Below are 15440 nucleotides of genomic sequence, written 5' to 3' on the forward strand. Positions count from 1 at the left end.
AGCCCGATGCAGGACTCGATCCCAGGACCCTGGGATCACACCCCTGAGCTGAAGGCAGGTGCTAAACCACTGAGCCACCCAGGCGTCCCTAATCTGCTGATTGAAAAGATTATTAAACTAGATATTAGAACATAGGCATTTAATCCCAGTTGCTCTATGACCTTGTTTAAGTCACATCACCTCTCTGAGCTTCATATTTTTTAAGGGAGGATAAGAACCCTGGGTCTGTCAGGCCTGCTAACTATCTAATGCAGATTGTCCTCTAGAGAAGGGTAGCCATCTCTTTAAGGGAAGTGAGAATGGGACCTGAACCCCATGTCCTCTGCAACAAGCTGTGTCCTTTAATATGAGGTGTCTTCTGCTCAGAGTAGGCATACGTTTTTCTAGTTTTCACAGAGGCCCATCTATTCACCAAGGAGTACGTAGCAGCACTAAGCCTTCCTGGAAGGGAGGTAAGGGGAGCTGGATGAGATGCTTAATTTGCTCCAAGATGCTGTATAGACAGTAGTGGTTCCATCTATGCCTACCTCACAGGATTGGTAGAGAAAACAATGAGATGTATGTGCAAGTGCTTTGAAAAGTATAGTGTTACACAAATGTAAAGTCTTGCTATTTTGCTGTTCATTTGTGGTTTACTTTAGGGTAGATACAACAAGAATTGAATACTCCATTCCTTTAAGAGAAAACTGGGCACTACCATATTTCGCATGCCAAATTGCTGCACTTACAGGCTATTTAAAAAGCAACTTAAATACTTATGGAGAGGTAAGATACAAATTTAATTGTCACAGTTAATATTGATATATTGCAAATGTGGTGTAAAGTTTTAAACTTAATCATATTAACAGTTATATTCAGTGAAGCCTAATTACTACATAATAAAAGATGTATTTAGGTAGTCTGTTATATAACACTTAGTCTAGTCTGATGGTAAATTATTTTTAGGAGAAAGGAGATGTTGTGATATTTCAGTGCAGGCACTTGATAAATATTTAAGAACATATTATTATTTTTAAAAAACATATTATTTTGATAATCTCTCATTTTACCATTTCTTTCCTGTACTAGCTTTTAGTCATTGCAAGTTAAGGAAATACTAGTGAAGCTACAGAGTGACTACAAATGACATCAGTGTTAACTTTCATGGTAGCACTGCATATTTTCTGTTTTCTGGCAACCACTGCTCTGTTCTCTATCACTGTGATTTTGTAATTTTGAAAGGTTATACAAGTGGAATTATATAGTATGTTATCCTTTATGACGGACTTGTCATTTAGCCTAATACCCTTGACATCCATCTAAGTCGTTGCCTTGTATCAATAGTTTGCTCATTTCATTGCTGAGTAGTATTATAGCAATATGTATATTTTAATTACATATTTAGATCTTATAGTACCAGTCACATCAGGATTATCGAAGCTCAGATCTTTTGTGCAAATATCTGAAGCCATCTAGAGACATCTGTGGTTGATTACTGAAATGCATTTAATGTGTCAAGTAATATGTATAAAATAGTTCACAATAAAGGCATAGTTGAACATGAAATATGCAAGGTGAGGGGGTAGATAAGAGTGCACAGAATTTTGAAAATGTTCAGAGAAAGGAAAAACATAGCTAATTGTCCAGATTATGTTTAATATATATTTCTGTCTCATTTCACTGCATGTTCTTTAGAGTAGTTTGAGAATAAACCCTTGGAATTAGCAATTTGCTTCATTATATTATAGCTTTTTCCTAGTATCCTTGAAGTAATTAATATCCACGTGTCCAGTAGATTAAATAGGCTGGATCTAAATCTGAGTTTCATTGATTTCTGGAACTGGTTTCTCTGGGGATGATGGTTTCAGGCCTTGTTATTACAGTTCTGGTTGTTCCACGTTAGAAGTTGCCAGAACACTTTTTCTTATAGCTGTGGTGATAAGAAGAGCAGAAGCTTCTATGTTCTATCAGTGCTGAGCTCTTCTGGGCCTTGCAGCTGGTATTCTTCTCTTATATTCTCTTATTCAGGGTGCTGGAAAATCCCTGTATCTGCTGATGGCCTGAGGGAGGTGTTTCTGACTCTGAAATTTATCATTCAGTATAGTCAGCTGAGTCTGAGAAATTAAGTTTTGGAGAGCACACTTGTTATCTTAGGTTTCTTGACTAGACCCTTATTGCATTTCTCCTTTGCTGTTATCAGAGTAAAGTCACTTGAAATCATGGCTGGTGGAGAAATTGGGAACAAAAATGTACTCCCTGGAGGAAGTAGAGGTTGTTCGAAATATGCTAAAGAGCAGTGGATTTGTCAGATTTGGCCTCTTACTAAGGGATCACTTGAGAGCTGACATTTGGAAAGACGGAAATGATTTTAGCCAGGTATTTTTCAGGCAAGGGCAAAAATCCTTGTGTTTAATACCCTAGCAAGGAAAAGAGAGTTTTATATGGTTGACAGTATACGCACTGGGGAAAGATAAGGGCACACTTTTGCTGAGAAGCAATAAAAAAAAGCAATGGACTTTTTTCTCCATCGACTCCGTAATAGGCTGAGACATAAACAGACTATTTAGATGGAAATTCTTAGAGAAATATGGAGCAACACAGAAATGAAAATATTTTCTAGGGTGAATGGAGTTACTTTCACAATAACAAAAGCCAGTCAGCCAAGTCTAGCAAAAGCTACCATTTTCTTATATTTATTACTTCACCTGAGATGAAAGGAAAGTGTACTAAATTTTTTCCCTTTGTCATCGTGAAATTCTCAATATGATGTCAAACTTTGAAGGACAAGTGGTTGATTTCTGTCTGTGTGCTTTATTTAAGATCTTACTGTTTATGTAAGGATTTCATAATTATTTGACTTAAAAACAAAGTTTCTAGAATTATATAGCTTAAAGAAGAACCAGTAACAGAGCTGTAACTTTGAGGTAACAACCTCCTAGATTCTTACATTAATAAAGCTACTGATACTTAGTTTCTTTCTATTGTTTTCCCCAGAGGTTTTGCTACTTGTTGATGAGTGCTTCAACTTACACGTTTATGATGATGTGGGAGTACAGCCACTATCTCTTATTTCTTCAAGCAATATCTCTGTTCTTGCTAGATAGTTTTTCACTGGAGCAGAGCGACAAGGTATTTTGAATTTTGAAATTGTTATTTTTAAATTCAGAGAATAAATGCCCTTACAGTGTTGTATCTTAAGATCATTTAGCTTTTAAGCTTTATTTTGAAATGTTTTAGTAGGCTTTGACTTCTATTTCTATTCAAAAGATTGCTAAACTCATTCTCCCTGCCCTTTTATTTATTTTTTCCCAGCCCTTTTAGAAGCACTTTGAAATTCCTTTTAAAGATCTACTTAAAAAAAAAAAAAAAAAAAGATCTACTTATAAATAAATAAATAAATAAATAAATAAATAAATAACTGCTTAGCCAGAGTCATCTGTGCTTCTGCTCCATTTCTAGCCATTGCTCCTTCCCGATTTCTTTTTTTTTTTTAATATTTTATTTTTTTATTCATGAGAGACACACAGAAAGAGGCAGAGACACAGGCAGAGAGAGAAGCAGGCTCCATGCAGGGAGCCCGATGTGGGACTCGATCCCAGGACCCCGGGATCATGCTCTGGGCTGAAGGCAGGCACTAAACTGCTGAGCCACCCAGGCGTCCCCCTTTCTATTTCTTTAAAAAAGAAAAGTGAAATACACAACATGCACAAAAGAGTATATTTATTATACATATATTCTGTAGGATAAAATATGAGTATTTGACCATCCAGGCCAAGAAATGGAACATTGGAATACCCAGAAGTCCCTCTGATATGCTTTTGAGATTCATCCATGATGATGTACAGAGCTATATTTTATTCATTTTTATTTATTTATACATTTTGTTAATGGACATTTCATTTTTTCCAGTTTATTGTCCATTTGACAAGTGCTGCTGTAAACATCTTTACTGGCACATAACTGCATGATTTCTCTAGAGTATATACCTCATAGTGGAATTACAAGTCAAAGGTTATGTGCATATTTACCCTAAGTACCAAGACTTTGTCCAGAATGGTTATAGCAGTTTATATACCTGCTAGCAATAGTCAAAGATTCCCATCCAGCATTGGTTCCTTTCTTTATCTTTTTCTTTTTTGCCCCTCTTTTATCTTTCTTTTACTTATAAACATTTATTAAGTGTTTGATATATTGCCCAAGCCAAAAATTTGGGAATCTTCTTGCTCTTTCTCTTCTTAATCCTGTATATTTAGATACTCCAGAATCCTGATGAATACAAACATTTAGGTTAATTGAGTAGAGAGAATTTAACATAAAGAATCATTTATCAAATATAATGCCCTTATCTTGTAAGCAAAGTGAAATGAAGTCAGAGCCTCGGAAGAAATCAGTTTGTTTTAGTCTGGCCTTAGATGTCTGTGGGTTTAAAGCTTTTCACTTCATTTATGAGAATTATTTCTAAGTAATACATTCATTATACGCCATAATATTAAAGATACAGATTGAACATTTGTAGGATACTGTCCTAAATTATAATAGAGCATTTATTTTATAATTGGAGTCAAATCTATTCTAAACAAAACTAATGAAAAAATGTACAATAAAATTAATTTTATTCGCATTCATCTTTTGTCCCTACAGGTTCATGAAGTTTATAAAATCTATATATTTTCTCTGTTTCTGGGATATTTACTGCAGTTTGAGAATTCAGCTTTATTGGTGTCTCCTTTATTAAGTTTAGTAGTAGCCTTAATGCTTGCTAAGTGCCTTCAGGTAATGAGAATTACCTTTTTATCATTCTTGAGATAAATTTTTTAATTGTTAATTTATCATACCTCACTTCTTTGTTCATGATTTTTTTTCCCCACAGCTGAATGTGAAGAAAGGAACTTTTATAGCTAAAATAATGAAAGTGATTAACTTTTACTTGGTGTGTTTTCTGACAGTGACACTGAATATTATAATGAAGGTAAATAACTCGGCGTGTGAGATTCATGTAGTAAAGCAAGTTGAATAATGAAATAACTGGGCTAGGGGCACCGGGTGGCTCAGATGGTTAAGTATCTACCTTCAGCTCAGTTCATGATCTCTAAGTTGTGAGATTGAGCTTCACGTCAGACTCCTCCTCACCGGGGAGCCTGCTTCTCCCTTTGCCTTTGCTTCTTCCCCTGCTCATGCTCTCTCTCTCTATCTCAAATTAATAAATAGAAAATCTTAAAAAAGAAATATATTGGGCTAAATTTCAATGAGACTAATGAGATAATAGAGTTTGTACAGTAAAATTTTGAGTTGATCACTATCATATTCACAGGAGAAATTAGGATTCTAATTCTTTTCTAGATATACTTAGAAGATACATTTTATTTTCCATTTAATTGAAAATGTCATTGTTACCCATTTAACTAACATTAAGTAATATAATAAATTGAGATGAGTAAAAGTTTTGAAAAGAGTAGGTAAGTTATTTAAGTCGTAAGATAAGTGGAAATCTTACTACCCTGTTAGGATTTATGATTAACTATAAAGTAATATTACTGACTTAGGTCAGAAAGTCTCCGTGTTTCATAGTTACACCATGTATTATCTAATTCATTTTTAATTTATATTTTTTATTTTATAGTCTTGCTGTGTTTTCTATTTCTAGACAGAAACATATTGCTGTGAGCACAGCTAATAGTTCTTTGTTGTAACTAGTGTTTTTTCTTACAGATGTTCGTCCCACACAAAGAAAATGGGCACATGCTGAAATTCCTTGAAGTAAAATTTGGACTAAATATGACTAAGTAAGTTTTAGATTATATAAAATTTTACCTAACTCTGTATCACTTAGGACATAAAGAGCAGAAATAATCCAAGGAGTAGTAGACACCTAATTAACACTTAGAAAATAAATAATTTGGAATAGTGTAATATCTAGAAGAAATAGAACAATATTTTTTCTCATTAAAAAAATCTCATTTAGATGTTTTATAAATTAGATGTACTTCAGCCTTAATAACATCACAGTGTTTGGTGGCCATTTTCTCCTTTGATGTGGAACAGTGATATAATCTAAAGTCAGAATAAATTAAAGATTTAAAATGAATAAAAAAAAATGTAATTTTAACTACTACATCAGCAAAATGCTTGCATTTAAAAGGGGTAGGCAGGGCAGCCCAGGTGGCTTAGCGGTTTAAGCGATGCCTTTAGCCCAGGGCCTGATCCTGAAGACCTAGGATCGAGTCCCACATCGGGCTCCCTGCATGGAGCCTGCTTCTCCCTCTGCCTTTGTCTCTGCCTCTCTCTCTCTTTCTCTATCTCCCTCATGAATAAATAAATAAAAATCTTTAAAAAATGAAAAAAGGTAGGCAGTCACATACTTATTTCATAGCAAAGACTCTGAACGTGGGATCATAATAGTGGATTAGATCATAATAGTGGATTAGATCAGTGACTTTAAATTCAAGAGTAATGGTGTGCCTTTTGTTAGTTAAATGCATTTTTTAAATCTAAAGTGAAATAAATGATTTATGTACTAATAATGTCCACTTGCATAACAAAATATGTATTTAAGTTATTGTGATGTATCATAATTAACAAGTGTTAAACACTGGAGAAATCTTCTAAAGTGTAAGTCATATATGGATATCTGCTAAGGTTAAAGGATCCCTTAAGAAGTCACATGCTCCATAAGGGCAGGGACCATGTCTTTTTCAGGTGTATATATAGGCCTGTATATACAGGCAAGGAAAAATTGGTTATTGATCTCCATAATTGACAGGCCTTTCCCCTGACTTTATCTTTAACCCCAGAAGACTCTAGAATGCACATAGAATAAAGGGCTGTTTTTGTCTAACATTTCTTAGTTTATGTTATGTAGGGCCCCTTTGCTCAACACATCAGGTATTAGATTTACCTGACAGAGTAATACACTAGGTGTTTTAAGAGTAAGACATGATGTCTGTCCTTGAGAATATTGACATCTCATTATATGGTTTTTATATAGATAATGACATGAGTGGTGTAAATAGTAAATACCTTATGCTCAAATGTGCCAACTAGATATTAGGATTTGTAGTTCATCAGAATTTCAGGGAACATTTCTGTTGAGACAAACTCTCAAGAACCACTAAAGAAATGTTAATTAGTTTTTATTGGATGTTCAAAATACTGGGCCAGGTATTGTGAGAGATAAAAAAATGACTATAATCTTAAACTAGCAAATTGTATTAAGCAGTAGAAGAGAAAAGTAAAGTGCCATGGGGATATAGGGAAAGAAAGATTTGAGACTGAGATATGGAGAAGAATATTCATTAAATTGAGATTTGAAACGGGTCTTTTGGAATGCCTGGGTGGCTCAGCAATTGAACGTCTGCCTTGGACTCAGGGCATGATCCCAGGGTCTGGGATCGAGTCCCACATCAGGTTCCTTGCGGGGAGCCTGCTTCTGCCTGTGTATCTCTCTCTCTCTCTCTCTCTCTCGTGAATAAATAAAAACCTTTTAAAATTAAAAAAAAATGAAATGGATTTTTTTTTTAAAGATTTTATTTATTCATTCATGAGAGAGAGAGGCAGACTCGGCCCAGGACCCCGGGATCACAACCTGAGCCAAAGGCAAACTCTAGGCACCATCCAGGCACCCCAGATTTGAAATGGATTTTATAGCATTAGTAACTTTAATAGGTAGACAAAGATATGATTCATCATATGATCATACATACAAAACATTTTGATGGCAGCCTCTTTGATACAGCTGTATTACTGCTTGACACATTGTAAAACTTTCACCCAGTGATTTGGAAAGCAGGCATTCTTAGTCCACCCAAGAGCTCTCCTGAAGATCACTCCGTCTCTTACATTCATTTCCAGGGCTAGGGATTGAGGATAAGATGAAGGTTACAGATGGATCAGGTGTGAGAATGCAGATAAAACTGCATATAAGTCAGAGTCTTGTTGATCATATTTAGCTTTGGGTCAAAAAAAGTGTATCCAGGGCAGCCCCGGTGGCTCAGCGGTTTAGCGCCGCCTACAGCTCAGGGTGTGATCCTGGAGACCCGGGATCGAGTTCCACGTCGGGCTCCCTGCATGGAGCCTGCTTCTCCCTCTGCCTGTGTCTCTGCCTCTCTCTCTCTCTCCTCTCTGTGTATTCTCATGAATAAATAAATAAAATCTTTAAAAAAAGTGTATCCATATTCTTATAGCTCAAAATGTTTGTTTCAAATTTTATGATTTCTGTCTTAATAATTAGACTATTCTTTTTAAAATGTGTCCTAGTTGAATTACTTTTATCCATATAAAACAGTACTATCCAGTAATAATATGAGTCCCATATGCAATTTTCTAGTAGCCACTTTTTAAAAAGCCACATTCTTTTTTTTAAAAAAAGAAAGAAACAAGGGAATTTAATTTTAATAATAATACATTTTATTAATCTATTAAAATTTTTAAAAAATATTTTATTTGTTTATTCATGAGAGACATGGAGAAAGAGGCAGAGAAAAAAAAAAAAAGAAAGAAAGAGGCAGAGAGACAGGCAGATGGAGAAGCAGGCTCCCTGTGGGGAGCCTGATGCAGGACTCAATCCCAGGACTCCATGATCACAACCTGAGCTGAAGGCAGACACTCAACCACTGAGCCACCCATGCATCCCTGATTATTAAAATCTTATTTTAGGGGATCCCTGGGTGGCTCAGCGGATTAGCGCCTGCCTTTGGCCCGGGGCGCAGTCCTGGAGTCCCGGGATCGAGTCCCGCATCGGGCTCCCGGCATGGAGCCTGCTTCTACCTCTGCCTGTGTCTCTGCCTCTCTCTCTCTCTGTGTGTCTATCATGAATGAATAAATAAATCTTAAAAAATAAATAAATAAATGAATAAAATCTTATTTTAAAATGTAAACAGTATAGGGATCCCTGGGTGGCGCAGCGGTTTGGCGCCTGCCTTTGGCCCAGGGCGTGATTCTGGAGACCCGGGATCAAATCCCACGTCGGGCTCCCGGTGCATGGAGCCTGCTTCTCCCTTTGCCTATGTCTCTGCCTCTCTCTCTGTGTGTGTGACTATCATAAATAAAATAAAAATTAAAAAAAATGTAAACAGTATAAAAATTATTAGTGAGCTATTTTGTGTTCTGTAGTCCTTTTCATTCCTTTTTATGTTTGAAATCAAGAGTGTATTTTATATTTAAAGTATATCTTGGGGGATCCCTGGGTGGCGCAGTGGTTTGGCGCCTGCCTTTGGCCCAGGGCACGATCCTGGAGACCCGGGATCGAATCCCACGTCAGGCTCCCCGTGCATGGAGCCTGCTTCTCCCTCTGCCTATGTCTCTGTCTCTCTCTCTCTCTCTCTCTCTCTCTCTGTATGACTATCATTAAAAAAAAAAAAAAAAAAAAGTATATCTTGGGCAGCCCTGGTGGCCCAGCAGTTTAGCGTTGCCTTCAGCCCAGGGCATGATCCTGGGGTCCCGGGATTGAGTCCCACATCAGGCTTCCTGCACTGAGCCTGCTTTTCCCTCTGCCTGTGTCTCTGCCTCTCTCTCTCTCTGTGTCTCTCATGAATAAATAAATAAAAATCTTTTTAAAAAAATAAAGTATATCTCCATTTGCTTTGGTTATATTTTAAGAGCTAATAGCCACATTGTAGCTAGTAGCTACCATAATGGATACTGCAGATATGGAGGTTGGATGACTGAATTTTTTTTGTCTTCCAGATAAAAATAGAAAGTAATATTTCCTTGAAACCATACTGGGTTCTAGAGATGGTCACATTATTGGATAATAAAAAAGCAGATGTTTTACATTTATTAGGGCAATTTATATTATCTTTATAAAAGGTAGGGCCTTGCTGTTACAAGTGAATAGATTTAGAAATGTGTTGTTTTGGCTTAGTTTTCATTGATATAAAAAATACTCTTACATAGTAGGTTATATCATCTATGATTTCAATTTCCTGTTTTTTGTTTTCTGTAGGAATTTTACAATGAATTGGCTCCTATGTCAAGAATCCCTGCAGGCACCATCTCAAGATTTTTTTTTGCGATTGACACAGTCTTCTTTATTACCTTTTTATATTTTAGTGTTAATTATTTGTTTTCTTTCTATGATGCAAGTTATTTTTAGGAGAATTAAGTAAGTACCTATGAGAATCAATCACATTGCTAATTTATACATTATGAAAATAAACTATTTTTAATATCTTTCCAATATTTGTATATTTGGTTTAGAGTTTCTAGATCCATTCTCTTATTATCGACATGTAAAATATTCAATTTTGTTAAAATTGGTAAAATTCAAATTTGTTTTTACATCTAAATATATAATGTCCAAATTTAATGTAGGTGTAATAGTTAAATTGCCTACCAATTTAATCATTTTTACCTACTGTAAGGATATTTTTTTTCTATTTAGCTTAAATGAAGCTAGTAGTATAAGTGATTTTAAATTATAAAGAATTCCAGAAAATTGTCATGTTTAAAAAAATAGGTTGTGTATAGTATTTTAATCTTGAGAACTGGGATCCCTGGGTGGCGCAGCGGTTTGGCGCCTGCCTTTGGCCCAGGGCGCGATCCTGGAGACCCGGGATCGAATCCCACGTCGGGCTCCCGGTGCATGGAGCCTGCTTCTCCCTCTGCCTGTGTCTCTGCGCCTCTCTCTCTCTCTCTCTCTCTCTCTCTGTGACTATCATAAATAAATAAATAAATTAAAAAAAAAAATCTTGAGAACTTAGCTATTCAAATTATGATTTAACTATATATTTTTTTTTTTTTAAATTTATTTATTTATGATAGTCACAGAGAGAGAGGCAGAGACACAGGCAGAGGGAGAACCAGGCTCCATGCACCGGGAGCCCGACGTGGGATTCGATCCCGGGTCCCCAGGATCGCGCCCTGGGCCAAAGGCAGGCGCCAAACCGCTGCGCCACCGAGGGATCCCAGATTTAACTATATTGATGAAGTAATCACTAGTTGAGTGATAACTGATTTTGAAAAAGGAACCTAAAAATCTTTTTTTTTTTTTTTTTTTTTTTTTTTAAGATTTGTTAGAGAACCTGGGTGATAGTAGGGGGAGGGGCAGAGGGAGAGAGAATCCTAAAGCAAACTCCTTGCTGAGTATGGAGCCCCACTTGGGGCTCGATCTCAAGACCCTGAGATCATGACCTGAGCTGAAACCAAATTGGCTTCTTAATCAACTGAGCCACTCAGGCGTCCCCTAAAATCTTTTTTGTCGTATTTCCTGAACTTTCCTGTTTAGTCTTCACTGAGTTCATTGTCTTCAGGTTCTAAAAACCCTGAAAAAAATAGATCTGTAAGTTAGGTATTTGACTAACAATATACTTTAAAATTTCAAGGACCTACCTATATTTTTTTTTATGAAGAAACTTAAGATCTTTGATTTTTCAAATACATATTTTCAAAATAGTAAAATACATATTTCCTTTGTGTAGTGGCAAGTCCTTGAAAGAAACCATTACTCTTGAAGATGGACGAATTGGAGGAAGGCCAGAAATAATTTATCATGTGATTCACACTATTTTATTGGGCTCTCTTGCAATGGTTATAGAAGGGTAAGTGGACTTTATTGGATCTGTTTTTACAAAGAATTATCCTTTTTAGTAGTAATAAGTGGATACTTTCAAGAATATATTTATAAAACTATAAAAACTCAAAATCTACAAACTTTCTTAACCTAACTGGGGTTTACAGAGATTGTTATAGTATAATGAACTGACATTTACTTGTTCACTCATTTGCTCAAAAATTATTGAATGTCTTCTAAGGGCCAGGCATTGTACTAAGTGCTGGAGGTACAGTGGTGAACAAAAGTGGATACACAATTTCTAACCTTACGTGACTTATGGCCTAATAAAGGTAACAAACATTAATCACACAAAAGTAAAATTACAACTTTGTTGAGTGAAACAGAATAAATACGCTGTGAGGCTAAGAGTTCAATGATACCCTTTTCCTTGAAGTTTAGACTCATGTAAAATAAGACATAGGAGTATAAATGATTTTGATCATTTGATTTCAATTTGAGGAGGAGCTTTCCCCACACCAATAATAAGCCGTTGTTCAGGCACCAGCTGAGTGTCCTACAATTTGACTTAATTCTGGCACTATCCACCTGGAGATAGCATCCGATTCCACAGTTAAGGGTTCAGTCCTGTAAGATTCCACCCTACCCCCACTCAGGTGTCAGTTGCAAACCTAGGTTACCTGTGCTTCTAACCAGTTGGCTATAAATCAGAGGTTCCCAGGACCCTCTCCTTGGGTTCAGTTAATTTGCTAGAGTGGCCCATAGAACCTAGAGAAACATTTTATTTACTAGAGCACCAAGTTTATTAGAAAAGGATAGAACTCAGGAACAGTGTGGAACAGATGGAAGATATGCATAGGGCAGAGTTTGTAGGAAGGGGTATGGAGCTCCCCTTACCTCTCTAGGCATGCCACTCTTCTCAAGTATCTGTGTGGCTACCAACCTGGAAGCTCTCCAAACCCTCGTTTTGCGTTTTTATGGAGGCCTCATTACATAGGCATGGTTGATTAAATCATTGACCATTGGTGATTGAATTCAAACTCCAAATCCTCTTCCCTCCCCACAGGTTTGAGGCAGGACTGAGAGTTACAACCCCCTAATCACATGGTTGGCTCCACTGGCAACCAGCCCCATCCTTGGGTACCTTCCAAAAGTTACCATTAACACAACCAGAGCCACCTTTCCAATTTCATCAGTTAGGAAATTCCAAGAGTTTTGGGAGCTGAGAAATATATTTGGTCATCTGAATAATTCTGATCCTGATAAATGTTGCATTGGAGAACACCTCATGTGTGACAAAAGGTCTCTACTGTTTTCCACCCCAAATTGAGCTTGGTCCTCAAACTTCAGGCCATCCCTTTCGAAAGAGCAGAGCCTTGGGAAGTTTATGCACCTATCTATACCCTTCTTGCAAAAGGAAGATACAAAATGTGGAGGCCTAGAAATGTTTGGGATGGATACACTCAGTCTTTTTCTCTTGCCCACAAATCAGATAAATGACTCCCATGAGGAGGAGCCATTAAGGTTCTGAGGTGAAGGAATAGGAGGGGAAGTAGGGAGAGATGAAGAGTATTGATCCTAGTATAAGATTTCTCAAATTAAATTTCTTTTTTTTTTTTAAAGATTTTATTTATTCATGAGAGACACACAGAGAGAGGCAGAGACACAGGCAGAGGGAGAAGCAGGCTCCATGCGGGGAGCCCGATGCAGGACTTGATCCCAAGATCCCAGGGTCATGCTGTGAGCCGAAGGCAGATGCTCAACCACTGAGCCAGGCATCCCTCAAGTTAAATTTCCATTAATTATGAATATAGATACTGAATCACATTCGTTTGTAGCAGTACGTGTGGTGTTTTCCCCAACAGATAGCATAGCTATTTTCTTATTAACTTTTTATTTTGAAGTACTGTTTTTACACTTCACAACTTCAAAGTTCCAGTTATTAGATCTCCATTTAATGTATTAAGTACAAATACTGCTGTATAGGAATTTATTTTTAATATTTGATATCAGTATGTCAATATAATTGATTTCCTTTGTAGGCCTATGTATTTTATACATTTAAAACATTTTCTTTTAAGGCATCCATGCATTCATAGACTTTATCAGACTGCCCAAGCCATGATTACTAGGACTCTCTTATTTTTTTATTTAATTTTTTTATTTTTAAAGATTTTATATATTCATGAGAGACACACAGAGAGAGGCAGAGACACAGAGGGAGAAGCAGGCTCCCTGTAGGGAGTCTGATGCAAGACTCCATTCCAGGACCCCAGGATCAAGACCTGAGCCAAAGGCAGATGCCCAACCGCTAAGCCACCCAGGCTCCCCGGGAAGCTCTTTATTGAAACATGAAGCAAGAATGATGGTTCACTCTAATAGTTAGCATTTCATAATGCCTAATAAGTGAATGAAGAAATGTATTAAACCATGAATATTTTAAGTGCATGTTTTGATTCTCATTTCACTGCTTGGTAATACTAGAATTTTGATGCATGGTTTGCCTTTTTTTCCCCTTTGTATTCTCAGTTTTATTTCTTTCTGCAGAAGAACTTTTTGTTGCCACCATTATTGTAACCATTCATCCTTGCATCTTTGATTTGCTCAGTAGGCCTATAATACTGTGATCACTTGTTCATGCAAATAAAATACATAGTCGCTCAGAAATTCCAGGCACTCTACTAAGTAGATAGTAGGGATTAAAGAAATATAAAATCTACTCTTTCTTTTCAAAGAGTTCCTATCCTAGGTAAGTAAACCAAGAGTTAGAGCAAAGTAAAGTACTATGAAAAAGGCATACACAAAGGATGCTTTGGTCACTCAGAGGATAGGTCCTCAGTTGTAGAGAGTGGGTAGAGGAAGTCAGTTTAAGGAAGATTTCCTAACTGGGGTGACAGCCTTCAGAGATAAATAGAGGTTGACCAGGCTGTCTGTTTTCTTATGTGCCTGTGTGTGTGTGTGTGTGTGTGTGTGTGTGTGTGTGTAATAATCTAGACAGAATAAATATTCTTTGGGAACTAATAGTATAAGATGAATGTGAAGTTAGTATGAGAAATATGTCTGGGGGCCCCCAGGTGGCTCAGTTGATTAAGCATCTACCTTCAGCACTGGTCATGATCTTAGGGTCCTGGGATTGAGCCTCATGTCAGGCTCCCTGCTCAGCAGGAAGTCTGCTGCTCCTTCTCGCTCTGCTCCTCCCCCCACCCATACTTAGGCTCCCTCGCTCTCTCAAATAAATAAAATCTTTAAAAAAAGAAAAAAAGGAAATATGTCTGGAAAAATAAGCAGGGACCAGATGAAGTGTTTAGAAATTTGATATCAGATTTGCTTTTTGGTCAGATCTGTCTGTCTGACAGCGATGATTGAGAAAAGCAAGATTAAAGGAAAATAAGCCAGTTGAGAATTGTAATAGAATCTAGAAGTGAGTACCAATGAAGATGGAGGAGCCAAAACTAAAATATTTGGGAATTGGAAACTGAATAAGTAGTAGTAGGGACTGTGGTGGAGGGACTCTAGGAAGAGTTGCAACTCAGAAGCTACAAGAGTTTTTAAAGGAATACATGATCAGGAAGTAGAAGGCAGAGCGTTAAGTGTGGACTTCAAAGAGTCTCGCTATAAAGGGAATCAGAGTCTAAGGTAGCACTAGACGGGTATGCTTGTGTCAGGAGGGAGAAACTTATGTACATTATGGGACAGACACACTGAGATTGTTCTACAAACCCTGTTAGAACACTAATCATATTTAGGAAAGTTACAGGAGAAAAACTGAAAAGGTGAATCAAGACCATACTTTTTTTTGTAAAGATTTTATTTATTTATTCATGAGACAGAGAGAGAGAGAGGCAGAGATGCAGGTAGAGGGAGAAGTAGGGTCCCTGCAAAGAGCCCGATGTGGGACTTGAACCCCGGAATCTGGGATCACGCCCTGAGCCAAAGGCAGGTGCTCAACTGCTGA

At 37.0% G+C, this 15440-nt stretch overlaps 1 protein-coding gene across 2 annotated transcripts in view; it reads left to right on the top strand.

The window, feature by feature from the left end:
• The window catches only part of DPY19L4 (dpy-19 like 4), a 62115-nt gene that overhangs the window by 20990 nt on the left and 25685 nt on the right, over positions 1-15440 (top strand). For both annotated transcript variants that reach the window (XM_055303399.1, XM_055303400.1), the window contains 7 exons: positions 642-765; positions 2974-3108; positions 4621-4752; positions 4850-4948; positions 5689-5762; positions 9920-10078; positions 11394-11513. In XM_055303399.1, coding sequence (XP_055159374.1) covers positions 642-765; positions 2974-3108; positions 4621-4752; positions 4850-4948; positions 5689-5762; positions 9920-10078; positions 11394-11513 — 843 coding nt within the window. The remainder of the gene's footprint in view (positions 1-641; positions 766-2973; positions 3109-4620; positions 4753-4849; positions 4949-5688; positions 5763-9919; positions 10079-11393; positions 11514-15440) is intronic.

This window comes from Nyctereutes procyonoides, unplaced genomic scaffold (assembly GCF_905146905.1).
Source record: "Nyctereutes procyonoides isolate TBG_1078 unplaced genomic scaffold, NYPRO_anot_genome, whole genome shotgun sequence".
NCBI classification, from domain to species: domain Eukaryota; kingdom Metazoa; phylum Chordata; class Mammalia; order Carnivora; family Canidae; genus Nyctereutes; species Nyctereutes procyonoides.